General features: G+C 38.7%; 1 protein-coding gene across 1 annotated transcript in view; it reads left to right on the forward strand.

The window, feature by feature from the left end:
- LOC146321193 (CUB and sushi domain-containing protein 3-like) overlaps window positions 1-15,057 on the forward strand; it is a 184,720-nt gene that overhangs the window by 61,117 nt on the left and 108,546 nt on the right. The window contains exons 28-30 of the mRNA XM_084726245.1: window positions 12,705-12,818; window positions 14,342-14,437; window positions 14,832-15,035. Coding sequence (XP_084582371.1) covers window positions 12,705-12,818; window positions 14,342-14,437; window positions 14,832-15,035 — 414 coding nt within the window. The remainder of the gene's footprint in view (window positions 1-12,704; window positions 12,819-14,341; window positions 14,438-14,831; window positions 15,036-15,057) is intronic.

A 15,057-nucleotide genomic window follows, 5' to 3' on the forward strand; every position in this document is an offset into this window, starting at 1 on the left:
TGTAATTAGAGAACGCACCTCTGTTAGATTTAAGCGTGTCAAGCACTTACATGAATAACTGCATTCACTAGATTTGACAACCTGTATTTTTTCTAGTTGATGAGATTCTGGGTACCCATTGTGTGAGTGCAATGGCATGTGCTAGTTGTCAGATACGCCCCTGAAGAGTACTGTACGCTCTTTCAAAAGTCAACAAGTAAAAATGATGATAAAGACCCAAGCAAAAAAAAAAAAAAAAAAGAGTGAAGCCAAAACTGGAAGTAAAAGAAACTGGCTACATATCCTTGTCCTCTTTCTCCTCTTTCTACTCTCTTGGAGTGACCAATACTTACAGCTTTCAGTCCACAGAGGAGGGTTTTTACCCAAGATAGAAGCCTAATGGACTGGATGCAGCTTGTGCCAAGGTGCAGCCACATACACTCTGCCAAAAGGGCTGATGCAATTTCACTGTGATAATGGGTCATTAAAAATATATGTGTCTGTGCTGTCATACAATCCCTCTGGTTTCTGTAAATGAGGCTTGTGTATGCTGTCATAGCCCAGGATCTCAGAAGGCCTGTGCTGCCACAAAGCAAAGACGACAGGTAGCTCCTCCATAATTCATAGCCAGAAGGACAAACATATGCTGCCATTTTCCTTACCTTTTCCTGTTGCCTTTGCTGCAAGTGTCTCTAACACCTTATCCTGGCTTTGTGCATATTTTGCCGTAAGGCAAATGTAGCTAATGCACTGACTGTGGGCTAAAGTGTTCTTGCATTACATTCCAGTTACATTACTGGTGTCCTTAACAATTGCTTTTCACAGCATGGCCCAATGATAGTTTACCTGAGTGGCTGTGTACCAGTAGGAGCCAATTTCTTGCCATCATGGCCCTGTAGCTTAACAGACCAAAAATGTTTTTGTTGAATGTAAGTCTTCAATTGCAAACACATTGTGGTGATAGCAGATAAAATGGCTATTAACAGCATATCAGTGTAAAAATGTCGGCTGTAGCAGATCATCAGCGGTCACTTATCACCGGGGTGAAAGGAGGCCGTACAATCTAGTACTGTGTACCACTAAAAAATTCAGTGCCAGTACGCAATACTGGGAAGAGGGGGCAGCAGCTTCTTGCCAAAATCCCCATACAACAACCTGTTACGATTGCATTTTCAACAAGAAACCACCTCTGATGAGATTAGGTCATATAGACAAGTTAGTTTTCTCATAAATTGCACAGACCTGTAGGTTTTGAACCCCTGCTGCAGGGAGCCCTGCTGCCTCTCTAAAACTGTTTAGTTGTTTAGTGCTGGCAGCTGCAGCTGATTGTCTTATATCCAGGTTGTAGGGTTTTGGCAGGCAGTTGTTTGTTTCAAAAATCTCCCAAACACAAACAAAACACATAATGTTTCATGGACAGAAGGTCAAATGTATGCAACGTCCATGGGTTGATCTGTGGTTTGGCACAATAAAGGTGCAGGTGCACAGCACTTCCTAAACACACACAGTGCCTGGAAGAGTGTGTTTGATTTATTCTACTTTTTTACAACCAAATCATCACTAAAGTGTTTTGTTTTGATGGTAAAAAATGCCTATAAGTTATTTTCCATGTTAATGTGCACTTGAGACAGTTGTATTCATTTGCATCTATTCTTTCACATTTCTGTGCCCTATGTGCTGAAAATTCAAAGACAGGCAGCTGTGGTCAATTAACTTAGTTGTAATTTTCTTCTAAGTTTAAACAAAACAAAATCTTATGATTTTGATCATTTGTCAACATTCACAAATTATTCTGTGGCAATTACACCATCTAAATAAATAATTTGCTGTACGTGATGTTCTCTCTACATCAAACAGGCATTACAAGATTGAATGTGTATGTTCATGAAGCAGGAGCGATAGCAGAACAATATGAAGCAGTGATGGTTGGAGTAGCAGTGCTGACAAGAACTTCAGTCAACTTTTACCCCTGCTGATCACAGACAATAGGTTTGGATTCATCTGTTTTTGTGAAGTTTGAATTTGCAGTTCAGAATCCGACTGGGAATTACAGAAGTTGTACAAATGCTTCAAACACCAAAAATGTTTTTCTTTTTAAGTGACTAGGGTGGGAAAGTAACTTGAACTTAAAATGTGAACATTACCAGCCACTAACAGACATATTCACCAACCACGCAATAGGAAGTTATTATTTTGTATCTGAAATCTACCAGCTACTGTCATATTTTATCAGCATTTGGCTGGATGCTGGTGCTACAACAGTAAACAATAGGCTAAAACCCAAACTCGACAGACCTTAATCACAGCCGACATTGTGACTTCTGATTGCAGAAAGAGCACATGAGGATCGACAAACATTAACAAGGGCTCTGCGCCATGCTTAAGTGCCCCAGGAAGAATTGTCAACATAAGCTGATAACAGCAAAAGTGACTACAATGTCTTCAGCAAAAAGGCAACTAAGCCGAGCTATAACCATTTATTTGAAAAGAGATGCCTTGAGCTGGATACTCACCAAGGTGGCCAAGTGCGCAGATGAGGTATACTGAAGCTGGATGTGAAAAATAAACATACCACACAGAAATCAGGGAGAAGGAGAGGGTAAGAACATGCATAAGATGGGTATGCATCTGATGCAGACATTATAATCACACTTTGGCTAAGATGGCTCTCTTGGCAAATAGATAAAGAAGCACAAGAGTGTACTGGAAGAAGTCTTTTTTTTCTGATAATTGAAGTTGTCAGGCCTACTTCTGCTTGAATGTCGGACAAAATCCCTTTAAGACCTTTTCAAACAGAGGTGAGGGCAGAGGGAGAGAGAAGCCCTGCAGAGGCAGTCAAGGTTCACTGATTAGCTACCACATGATACCTGTTATCTCACTTTTATACTCCATTTTAGATAAATACTCTACCAAAACTGCTTTATCGCCACAGAGAACTGATGTGCTGGCAGGGCTTTGTTGAGTTTTAGCCATACCTGAATGAAATGGAACAATAATTGCCTTTTGTAATGCCACTACTGTGTCTAACCACTTAAGTCAACCTTGAATATTTCATCCTGCATTCCAGCAGGGCAGTCCTACATAACAGGAACATTTATTATTTTCCTTGAATCTTGCCATATGAAGATATTTGCAGATTGATTATTCTCTCCTTGGTCAGGTACTGTTTTCTTAGCTGTAACCTCAGGTCACAACCAGCCCAGGAGGTTGGTCTGTCTCACTGTCCCAAGTGAAAACCGAATTATTTTGGAATAAAAATGTGCGGGACTGATTTCTGAAACAAAATTCCAAACAACCTCTCCATGGTACATACCTATATGATCTATAAACAGCCATAATAAATACAAAACTATAATATAAAGCACAAAGCCATAATAAATTAGACCAACAGCAAGGTGACTGTAAAGAGAAAAAAAGACATTACCACAACAAAAGATATCTCAGTCTTAAACAGCCTGAAAGACAATACTCTTGAGATATAAAAGGACATTCCAAATCTTTACAAATTTGTTAGAGTACCATATTTGGCTGGTCTAATCTTTTCTATTATAAGAAAATAAAGTACATCTTTAAATCAGTGTGTGTAGGTAGGTGGAAGCAGGGAGTTCCATTTGAACAACATCATGAATGCTATCATATTGTTTTTAGAGGAAGAGAGATGATGTGAAGAGTTGGCACCCCAAACAAAGCAGTAATAATATTAGAGTTTTGCCAGATACCTTAGATAAAGTGTCATAAATCTCAGTTCAATATTTACAGAATGAAGGGCAAACATATTCATACAATTTGCTGGAGTTTGTTGACATTGCTCACAGCTTTGGTCGAGCTTTGATGAAGTGGATGAGGTATAGGATCATGCACTGAATGAAACCATGTTTGGCACAGATTGAGGATCTGTGCAAAATCTCATCTGCACACATCCCTTGAATTACCTCTGCTAGATCTGCCTCCAAGATAGCTTTATTTGAATAAGGGTAATCTGAACAAAGTTTGTGGATATTTGAATAAATAGATGAAACCACCCTTAAATGAAGAATGGTGTTACCTCAAACACATTATAAGGAAACTGATACTCTGACAAACCAGATGGTTTGCAGCATGAGTCTGCAATATTGAGATATATTACAGTGATGTAAGTGTGATATGACCATAGACTCTTTCTGTTTTTGCTGAATGTGTTAGTGCATTTGAGCTATTAAATAATCTCAATTATTTTAGTCTTATTTCACATGTGAATGTGGAGAAAAATGCTAATTTAATATCAGTACCCACTGATGATTCATATATAACATGCTAGCAGACATTTAGCATGATGAGTGGTAGCCAGTTGGCTGACTTATAATTATTAATATTTACATTTGAAGCAGATATGATGTATATTTTCCAGATTTGTTATTAAAGCCATAGAGTGTGGAATAGACTTTCCCTCTCCATTACTTTTGCTGCTTTGCTCCTTTTCATTGTGATGGTGATTTATAGTGAGGGAAATTTTATATACATAGCACTACACTGGTAATCCACTTGTTTTAGTGCTGCTAATGTGCTACATAAACACATTTTATCACATATAGTCTATAGTCATGCTGGGTTGTTTGTCTGTATGAAATAAACAAACCATATGGATTTGTCTTGCTGTAAGGCAACTGCGATAATCTCTAGGCCCCCATACCTGTGGCTTGAAATAATACTACTACTGATAAACATAACCCAAAGGCAACCCAGCAACAAATGGGTTTGTTCACATCAAATATCAGCAGAGAAAAAAATAAAGGTTAATGTCACAGGGATTACAGACTTGTGCAGTTCTAACAACCATACATGTCTCTCTAAGCATCTGTGTTACTGCTTAGTGTAGTGTAAGTGCTTAAACATGAAGAACGTCAGCTTTTTTGGGGCAGAAATTTTGTAATCAACCACTCCTCAATAACACTAAACAGTACTTCTCTGTTGCAGCTTGTGTATGTATAAGCAGGATAACACACGAGAGGATCTCAACCTTGCATTGTGGAATATTTTCTTCCTGGCTGGTGTGCATGAGTTTTATGATAATCCATCAACTACACACGGCACACAAGTGATCCAGTGGGCCATGCTCATTCATTCTGTGGCAGAAAGATCAAATAGCAGAGGGAGGGGAGACGCAGACTGAAAGAGCCTTTCTAAGATTATGACATTTTTCTTCCTTGCTGTATTGTAATGATCCTATCTGCAGCACATGCCCTTGTTTTTGACAAGGAAAGGACTCCATCCCAAAAGCCGAGATGATAAAGAAGCCAGATGAAAACTGAAAAGTGAAGGCAAAGTTTATAGTGGAGGGGCAGCAGCATTAAGCCAATCAGATATGTTTTGTGTGTTCTCCAGCCTCTTCTGCTCTTGTTTTTTTCTTTCTTGTTTTTTTCTTTTACATTTTTCTTTTCTTTTTGATTTGCCTTCGTCAACAAACACATTATTTGATTTCTTAGTTTTTTTAACAAAGCTGATCAAATTGAGATGAGAACTCAACATGTCAAGGAGGTGGCCTGATTTTTGTTGATAGAAATCTGGCCACAACACAATTTTAACCTACAGTATGTGCAACTTACTTCATTGTGCTTGCGGGATGAGAAGCAGAGACACAGCGAACACCTCATTATGTAGGCCTAAATGTTGTCCTATTTAGATTTTGGTTTAAAAGGTGTGGCCAGAGATTGTCATTGGAGGCTGCCTCTTGTTGTTCTGGTTCTCTATCATCATCGTCGTTGTGGTCATTGTGCCCACCACTGACACCAACCTGTGTTGAAGTGTCTCTGTGAAGCTGTACTACAGCAAACTGTTGTACCACATCAGTCTGGTTTGTTTAGATCTGCTTCACACAAGATCACGTGAAATCACTTTTCCTATGAGATCATGCTCCCCTCTGGTACATAATCTTATTCTAAGAAGGCCAGGTTGTAATCTAGAACAGTTTTGGTGGAAATATAAATGTTATTTTATACTCAATCATTCATTATAAACATCCAGTTTAATTTTAAATTAAAGAAATGTTTTTTGAACATTCAGTGATTTAAAAAAGGTTAAAATTGAGGCAAAGAGTAAACTCTGAAACCTTTCAGCTAAACATGGTGATGTAGCAGTAGTTTTTTTTGTTTGTTTGTTTGTTTTTTGTAATCTGATGGTGTGGAGATGTTTTCCTGGCACACATACTGCCCTTAACACTATTTGAGCACTATTCAGACACCACAACATACTTAGACATTGTTATTGACCAGGTGCATCCATTCATCGTCACAGTCTCCTCTTTTTCTAATGGATACTTGAAACAAGCCTTGTCACAAAGCCCTCATCATCCCAAAAGGGTTCTCGGAACATGACAGTGATCTTAATTTACCTCACTTCCCTGCACTTTCTCTAGTCCCTAGACCAACAGAGCACCTTTGAGATGTGGTGGCAAGGGATTTTCACAGTCTGAGAGAGCTGGCAAATACTGCTGTAACTGTGTGTACTGAGTCAGAATGAACCAAGAAGTGGGAACCATGATTTTGTTGAATCCATGCCTCAAAGAATTTAGGCTTTTTTCAAACACAAATCTCTTGCAAATGTAACACGGTGTATCTCATAAAGTGCTAACTGTATGTGACTGTGCTCTTCTTAAAATCCTTTGTTTTCTGTTCACTTCTGTTTACTCTAATGTATGGCTGTCCAGATTTGATTGCTTTAATCATGTGTTTAATTTCAACATTCCCCTGAATCCATTAATATCTGACAGAAACCACCAAGGATGGGAAGGAAACCATCACAGCCTCTTGTCAGATGTTTCAAATTGATTGCTTTCAAACGGAAATAAAATTAGATTACCATCACCAGAGAGTGGGATCAACCTGCAATTTTACATTTTTTTTGCACTATTTAAGCCCAGCAGGCATAATGGTACGAGATACAGTAATGCAGTAAGATCATGATGTAATACCCAAAGAGGTGTGCGATTAAAGCAGCTTAACTGCTTTGGCATAATTCAAGGTGAAGATGCAGGCATGAAAATGTTGTCCGTTGTCCAAGTGCATTGTCTTACACTACCATGGCTGTGCCCAGAGGACAAAAGATTCATCATAGTCCTGCATAAATTAGGTAACAAGTTTACAATGATTTATTGACTTAATATCTGGACGTGATTACAGCAAAGGAGCAGATTGGAGTCACGCATGGCTGGTTTTGGATTAGAGGCAAAAATGAGCGACACTGTACTTGAGAGTGTGTGTGTATGCGTGTGCACGCGTTTGAATTTGTGCTAGTATGTGTTCACAAAGCAGGGGAGTGCAGCCTATTCAACAAAGCACGGTGTTGGTATGCTAATAGCACAGCAGTGAGCTGTCCCTGAGGGTGAAATCATCTCTTATTCAGACTCTGGTTCAGCCATAGGTATTCTCACTACTCAACAGATAAAGAAACAGGTCTGCCTGTGCTGCTCTGTGTGACTACACCTTTTTGTGTGTATACATGTGTGCATTTGCTTTTTTTGTGTGTGAGTTCTTGGCTGTCGTTGGCGGTTGTGTGTGTTTGATCTGTTTCATGTCGCACAGAATAAGTAGTAAGGCACCCTTCTTAGAAAAACATAGAAAGTGCTACACATACCCCCACTTTTCCTCCTCCTCGCTCCATGTCTTCAGTACTGTCATCTGGTCCGCTACTAGGTGGTCAGTCCAAACTACCATCTCTTGGGACATAATGTGCAGCTTTGCCTCTAGTGGCTTTTAGGGGGCGTTTAGTCTCTCAGATTTGTTCTTTACCCTGCCTCTTATATTCCCACTCGCTGCGTCTTTCCTGGTTATGTGGTGGGTATAACCGTTTCACAGTGCTGTACTGTGAGACGACACGCCAGAAGAGATCCATACAGCTACAAAGTGAAGACGACAGGAAGCTACTCCATAATTCATAGCCAGAAGGACAAACATATGCTGCCTTTTTTTTTTTTTTTACCTTAAGCAATGGTCTCTTACCAGTGTTTCTTTTACACCTTTTCAGCTGGGTCTTGTGTGTATTTTGCCATGAGACACGTGGATGTAACTAACACATAATCGAAAGCTCTTACTGGCCAAAAGCTGTCTTGCTTTTCATTTAGTGGGTTTTAGCCATTTGAGGTGTTCTCTTCACGCTGTCACCCAATTATACTTAGCCTGCATGTCTTTGTACCAGTTAGAGCAGCCACTTTCACCAGTTTGAAACTTGTTACCAGCCAAAATACAAAAAAGTGGAAAAATCTGCTGGATTTAAAAGATTTAATGCTATTTTCTAGGTTAAAATTGGTATTTGTCCTATTTACAAAAATGATCAAGAATCAAGATAATTCTGCAAGCTTAATGCTTGATGAAGACGCACATAATTTAGTATTTAAGCTGAGATCCCCTTCTTTAGTAATGGTATTTCTCACACATTAAACCCACTTGACAAAAACAGGATTGTATTTCTTACTATTAATCTCTCTGTGCTGGAGCTATGGTGGTGTTAATTGTTCATTATTATTCTTTAAAATGAACTCTTTTCAAACCACTCCACACACTGAATCATTGAAACTGAGTGAGACAGTAGGGAATTCCTTTTCTTGGACAGCTAAAATATCAGTAGTTTCTATTTTCTTAACCTGTTACTCTTGTTAATCAAATTTTGTTATGGTCGTGATGCATGGCTCATAGCCGAACACAGGCAACTCAGTGCCCAGAGCCTATGACGCAGGTATGTTGCAAGTCCTTTTTCATTTGACAGGAATGGCACAGTGTAACCTTGGGGACATTTCTAAACAGTAGTAAGAACCTGTCATGCACACCAGCTCATTTAACCACCAATACTGTGGTTGTTACTGCCTGATTTTTAACAGATATTAGTTGGTGTTTTGGCTGAGTTCAGCCCCCAAAATAAACTTATTGCAGTAATGCAGTAACTGTAGGACTGGGTGCCAACTTTCAATACTTTGATGGTACTGATCAAATGGCTTCAATACTGTAGAGTATTTAAAAATACTTTGTCATTCGGTACCATATTTTGATATCTTAGGAATAAATCTCATCAGCTACAGTGAGCCATTAAGCATGTAGCTTGTATCATTGCTGTCTGTTACGTCACAGAGGCATAAATAAAGACATGGGGATATTGTTTCATTTTACCGCCTGCTACATGTCTGCACAGATAGCAGTGCTGCTTGTTAGCTATCCAGTGCAGCTAACCTAAATTCCTCATTGGTGAATCTGTTTACCACATTGTCCACCAGGATGGAAGCCCTGGTGTATCCTCTCCTCGCCACTGCAGTCTTTGATAACTGAGGCGAGGCGGAGGGCCTCTCTGACTGCAAGCATGGTGTTGATTGCAGAATGACACGTAAAAGGAGAGAAACAGCTGAAGGTGATATAATGGATGGTTGTCAGACCTGGGCTAGCTTCTCCTTAGCATAGAAAAAGTAAGAGGTCTCATTTTGTCTCTCCCAGTAACACAAACACCCCACCCACAGTTATCCCCTTCTTCTTCTTTGGATTTGGCAATATAGATTCTACAAAGGCATGCGGCTGCCGGTTTGTTATTACTGATCCAATTCTCTTAATAATTATTTGTATTTTTTATATAATCTAATATTTTACAGATGTCCATCAGTTTCTTCATTTTAGTCCAGTAAAAACTGTTCATCCAGCTGCTCCCAGGCATTTGGAAAGCTCACTCCTTTGAAGTGAGCAATTGTATCATAATTTGTAATGCAATTTTATTTTTTAAAAAGTGGTTTTAAAAAAAATGGTACTAAAAAAAGTGTTGTTTTGGAACCAGTATCGAAGTCAAGGTACAGGTGCTGCTGTTGAAAATTAATTATCGAAATGGTATGCAGCCCCATTTCCATCTTCATTGGGATGAAATATACAGAAAGAGGGAGAGAGCAGGATAAAATAGAAGTGTGAAAAGATGCCTGTATACCAGAGTACCTGGTATTGAAGCTGTAATTGTACCACTGGTAATGCATACATACAGTACTTTTATGCACACTGGTATGCACAACTGCACAGACACAAAAACACATGGTATCACAGAGGTAGTGATCCAGTTGACCATGTCTATTCATTTGGTTTGAGAAAGATCAGATTATTTTCAAGGGCATGTACACATTGATATAATCAGGAGTGCTTAATTGGAAATATTCATGCAGGACATTATTTAAATAATTCTCTATTCATTATCATAAGTTCTCAGTAGCTTCCCTCACTGCTTTTTTACTCAGGATAATTCTTCATTATTACTTCTGTGATGCATTAATGTTCACACGTGACATGCTGTTAGGTAAAGACTGTTTAATTAAATCAAAGGCCAGGCTCTACATAAAGATTGTCCACATGCCCTCGTCATGCACTACACACAGCGTGACAATATATAAGCCTTGTTGCCTTTTCTAGTAACTTTCAAAGTGATCTTATATTTAGTCCAACTGAAATTTTTACATTATCTCTGACTCTTCTGCTATGGTTCAGCCTCCAGCAGCTGAGAGGAAAAAGGCAATTTCTGATATTTCCCCAAATAAATTTACAATATATTTTAAATAATACTGACATTATCATTTATTTGTGACAGCAAAAAGGATGACTGCATGTAACTTAAGTTTACCTTGAGCACACTCTTTACTGTGTGAAGGTTATTCTCCACATGTTAAATGCCACAGCACAGCAAAGCGTTATCAAATTCAGTGGAATACCTAATTATTGGTTATTAAGAAAATGTCACATACTGTAAAAGTTTATAGTTTGTGAGCAGATACTTCTTTGGTTGAGGAAATGTGACCTATAAAATGCTACGGTTCAGGAGGCATACTGCACCAAAAGTCAATCTTTATATTGCAGCTGTTGCTGCTGTACTGCACATTTGTAATTTCTTGTAACACTGGAGTGAAATAAATCATTATTTTGAGGACTAAACAAGTACAAACCTCATCTAGGTGTGTGTGTGCATATTAAGTGCATGGCTCATTTACAGCTCAGTACAGCAAAATGGCAGAGTGAGATGAAATAGCTTCATTTAAGGCTTTTATAAAGAAAAACAGCCTAAATGCTGATTAAATCTGAACTAACCTGTACAAATTGTATTTCCTTTAACATTATTAATTATTCTTAATTATGCTGTAGACAAAAAATGGTTAAAAATACAAATTTAGCATCAAAATTAAAAGGTTATGGCTAAGTGGCTGCACTGCAACACTCCAGAAAGTACTGATTTGACAACGCTAAAAAAACAATCAACACAAGCTGACAACCATGAACTTGGTTGTGTTTTCCTGTTTCTTCTCAAATATTTGAAGAATTGCTCTAATGCTTTTTTATTACCAAAACATTACAAAGACAACATTGACATTAATTTTAACTGCTGACTTATCTGTGGACAACAGTTCTCAAAAATCCCTGTATCTCAGATTCTCTCACGCACAAAAGTGGCCGAGCTGCAGCAGCAGTCATTACATGGCTGATTTTCCACTTTGTTGTTTGTTTTTTGTTTGTTTGTTTTGTTCTGTCATCATTTAACATATGAATCTTATATTTTGTCAAATGACTTGAACCAAATGTGCATCATGCTTCTGGTAAATGTGCATATATTTAAGATACTGAACTGGAAGTGCCGAATTTTGCCTTTTCGTTCACCAAATAATAGCAAATAGATAATGGTAATATATGTAAGTTAGAGATGCGAATGGTTTGCTTTGGTCTGCTTTGTTAGTCTTGAAATGGCTGTGCTGCATTTGACATCATTTTGTATGGGGACAACATTTGTTGATAAGGACAGTCTGACAAGAGGAGCCATTTGGGAGCCTTAATGTTTTTTTAAATAAATATATAATAAATAAATAATTTTTTTCATGCTTGTTGAAATTGCTGCTAGAAATGTTTCAGCAAAACGTAATATGAGAAAAAGAGTTGCATTTTGTATCTTAATAATGATGAACAATTAATTAATTGATAATGTTTTTCACTTTCAGTTAAGGAAAATGCTCACCCTAATGTAAATATTTGCTTTTTCATCTGACCCAATAGATGATATCAGATATGTTAATGTTATGAATGACTGAAAGCAGGAGTGGCTAAATGAAATGAAAATATCACTTAAAATAAGAGAAATAAGGGAATCATGATATTAAAAAAGTTTCCCTTCTGTATGGAAAAATAACTGTCTCAGTACAGTCAGGACAGTCAGTCTACACTACATGCTCTCATTGCATCCATCCAGTGTCCCTGAATGAGCAAGTGTGGCATCAGTACATGTTATATATCAGAAATGCTTTTACTGTAAGTGAATCAGTCATATTACCACTTTAAAGCCTAATTTGCTCTAGTGCTCCAGAGATTCAGTCCATAAAGTCTGCCAGTCATATGTTATTTAAAGTCTTTTCGAGTGTTTTGACTAATTGTTGGGTAGAAATTTGTCCATCTGTGGAAAGGCATGCAAATTAGATTGGATACATGACCCTTCGAGCAAAAGGGAGTATTTCAGTCAAAACAACATTAACCTCTGTGTTGTTGGTTTAAGTTGTCAGCTTTGTCAAAGCCGCAGCCAGACTCTTGAAAGACTGAAATTATATAATTTTAATTCTCAGCAGCGCATACCTGATAACTGCCTCCCCGTAACTATAAAAACCTGAGTAAATGCGCTGAATGTTTGATTGCCACAACACCCGCCAACATGTTTTGACTGTATTTTCATCTGTTCTCTGTCCTCTACTGTTTCTTTCTTTGCAGTGCTCTTTGGTCAGTTTGTGGTATTCCAGACTTTGCCCAGTGATGTGGTCGAGATCTATGACGGATCCTCCACAGATTCAGCTCTTCTCTCCTCCATATATGGATCACACTCAGGTAAAAACATTACTCTGCAACCCTTAAGCGTAGTGCCTTATTTTATTTATGCTACTAGCTCCTGGGTGTGAGTAGTTCTGTCAAGCACAGCATTTTGCACTGCAAGCAAGACGGCACATCCTCTCAGTTCAATTCAAATCAAATAACTTTTTTTTCCCAGACAAATTAGAAATCTAAAATCCTTTATTCTGCCAAGGATAAAGATTTTTTTCCCTTCTTACATTTCTATAATAATGACAAAATGAAACACAATGATGATACATAATACATTATGATTACAATTGAATACAGGTACAAGGTTCATTTATCATTATTCGTCACAGGGTTGTGTAACGAAATGCTAGTTGTAGTCCCTTCATACTACTGACAAAACAAAAATTATATAAATGGATGAATAAATAATAAGTCATAGCTATTTTTCATGGTGGAGTGCTGAGGTTGAATATACTGTAGGAGTCTCACAGCCTGAGGAAAGAAGCTCTAGCCTGATAATACAGCAGCAGATACTTCTATATCACTTGCCAGACGGCAGCAGGGTGAATAGGCCAGTGCCAAGTTGAGATGTATCCAGTCTGGATGCTTTCTATTTCTCCTCAATGAAAGTTAACAAGAATTGGCACAGGAATCCTGCCTTCTGAATTTCCCTTAAGAACTAGAGACGTTTCCGAGCTTTCTTTACCAGAGTGGAGATGTGTGATGTCCATGACAGGTTCTCTGTGATGTTGATTCCCAGGAACCAAAAACTGTTCACCCACTCTGTCTCAGCTCCACTGATGTAGACAGGGGTGTATGTCTTTGCCTTCTTTTTTTCTGAAATCAACAATCAGCTCTTTGGTTTTGCTGATGTCGAGCTATAGGTAGTTTTCTGTGCATCATTCTGCAAAGTTGTTGATTTCCTCCCAGTATGAATTCTCATTGTTGTTTAAAACTCACAATAGAGCTCTCTCCATGTCATGGGTGTACATTTTGTATAGGAGGGGGCTGAGCACACAGCCCTGGGGGGCTCTGGTGTTGAGTAGTAGAGTAGAGGAGGTGTTTTTTTGTGAGGAAGTCCAATATCCAGTTGCAGAGTATGAAACTCAAACCCAGATTGCTTAATTTGCCAACCAGTTTCACTGGGGAGATTGTGTCGAATGGTGAGCTGAAAACAGCATTCTGATGTGGGTATTGTTATTCCTAAGGGCAGTAGAGGCACACTCTCTAGATCTGTTCGTTCTGAATGCAAACTTGACTGTGACTTGACTGTGACACAATGTAAAAACTAATACTAAAAACTAATAAGATCTGTTATTTCAAGCTACAGCATTGAGGATTTGCAATACATCAGATCATACATACATTTAAGTTACATGAAAAATTGCTTATATGAAACAAACAGCCACTTGTTGCAGAGAACCAAATCAATATTTTTCCTTCTTTGTCCTAATTGATTTATAGTTGATAAGGTCCTGCAGACCTCATGTTGATAATATGTTACCATCGTCTTAAAGAGTTGATAATGTCTCATTCCTTTTGCAATTCAGGCGAGACACTCCCTTTGAGTTCAGGAAACAAGATAACACTCAAGTTCACCACAAACGGAACAGAAACAGCCAAAGGATTTCATTTTGTTTACCAAGGTAAGAGTGCTTTTTTTTTTTCTGATACGTCTCCAGAATTCTGATGTGAAAACTTATTTGGTGCATTGAGTGTGTTTTGCTTGCATTTGAGAAAAGATACTTTAGTCTTGCACTCATCACATAAGAGACTGTTGAGCATAGCGCCATTGGCTTTGGCCAGACATGGCTGAGCAAAGCAGGATGATGTGGAGTCAAACAGCCTATCCTGGCACAGGAGACGAGAGTGACTAATGACGTGCGAGGAGATTCACAAGGGCTTTACCGTTCCTCTCTGCCTCTTTTGTCTTGCCATCTCTCCTTCTCCCTCTTGTCTTTCTGCCTACCACACCCACCAACACTCTTTGTCTTTGTCTTTCTTCTTCTCATGCTTGATTCCTCCCCTCTTTATCCCTAGCTGTACCCAGGACAAGTGCCATTCAGTGTAACTCGGTCCCTGAGCCCCGGTTTGGGAAGCGGATAGGGAACGACTTTGGCATCGGCATGGCAGTACTGTTTGAATGCAATCCAGGCTACACGCTGCATGGCTCCAACGCCATCAGGTGTGAGGCCGTGCCCAATGCCCTGGCCCAGTGGAACGGCACTGTGCCCACGTGTGTTGGTAAGCGTCCTCGTCCTCCAAC

Source organism: Lutjanus erythropterus, chromosome 9 (genome assembly GCF_056507025.1).
Source record: "Lutjanus erythropterus isolate fLutEry1 chromosome 9, fLutEry1.hap2, whole genome shotgun sequence".
Classification (NCBI taxonomy): Eukaryota; Metazoa; Chordata; class Actinopteri; order Lutjaniformes; family Lutjanidae; genus Lutjanus; species Lutjanus erythropterus.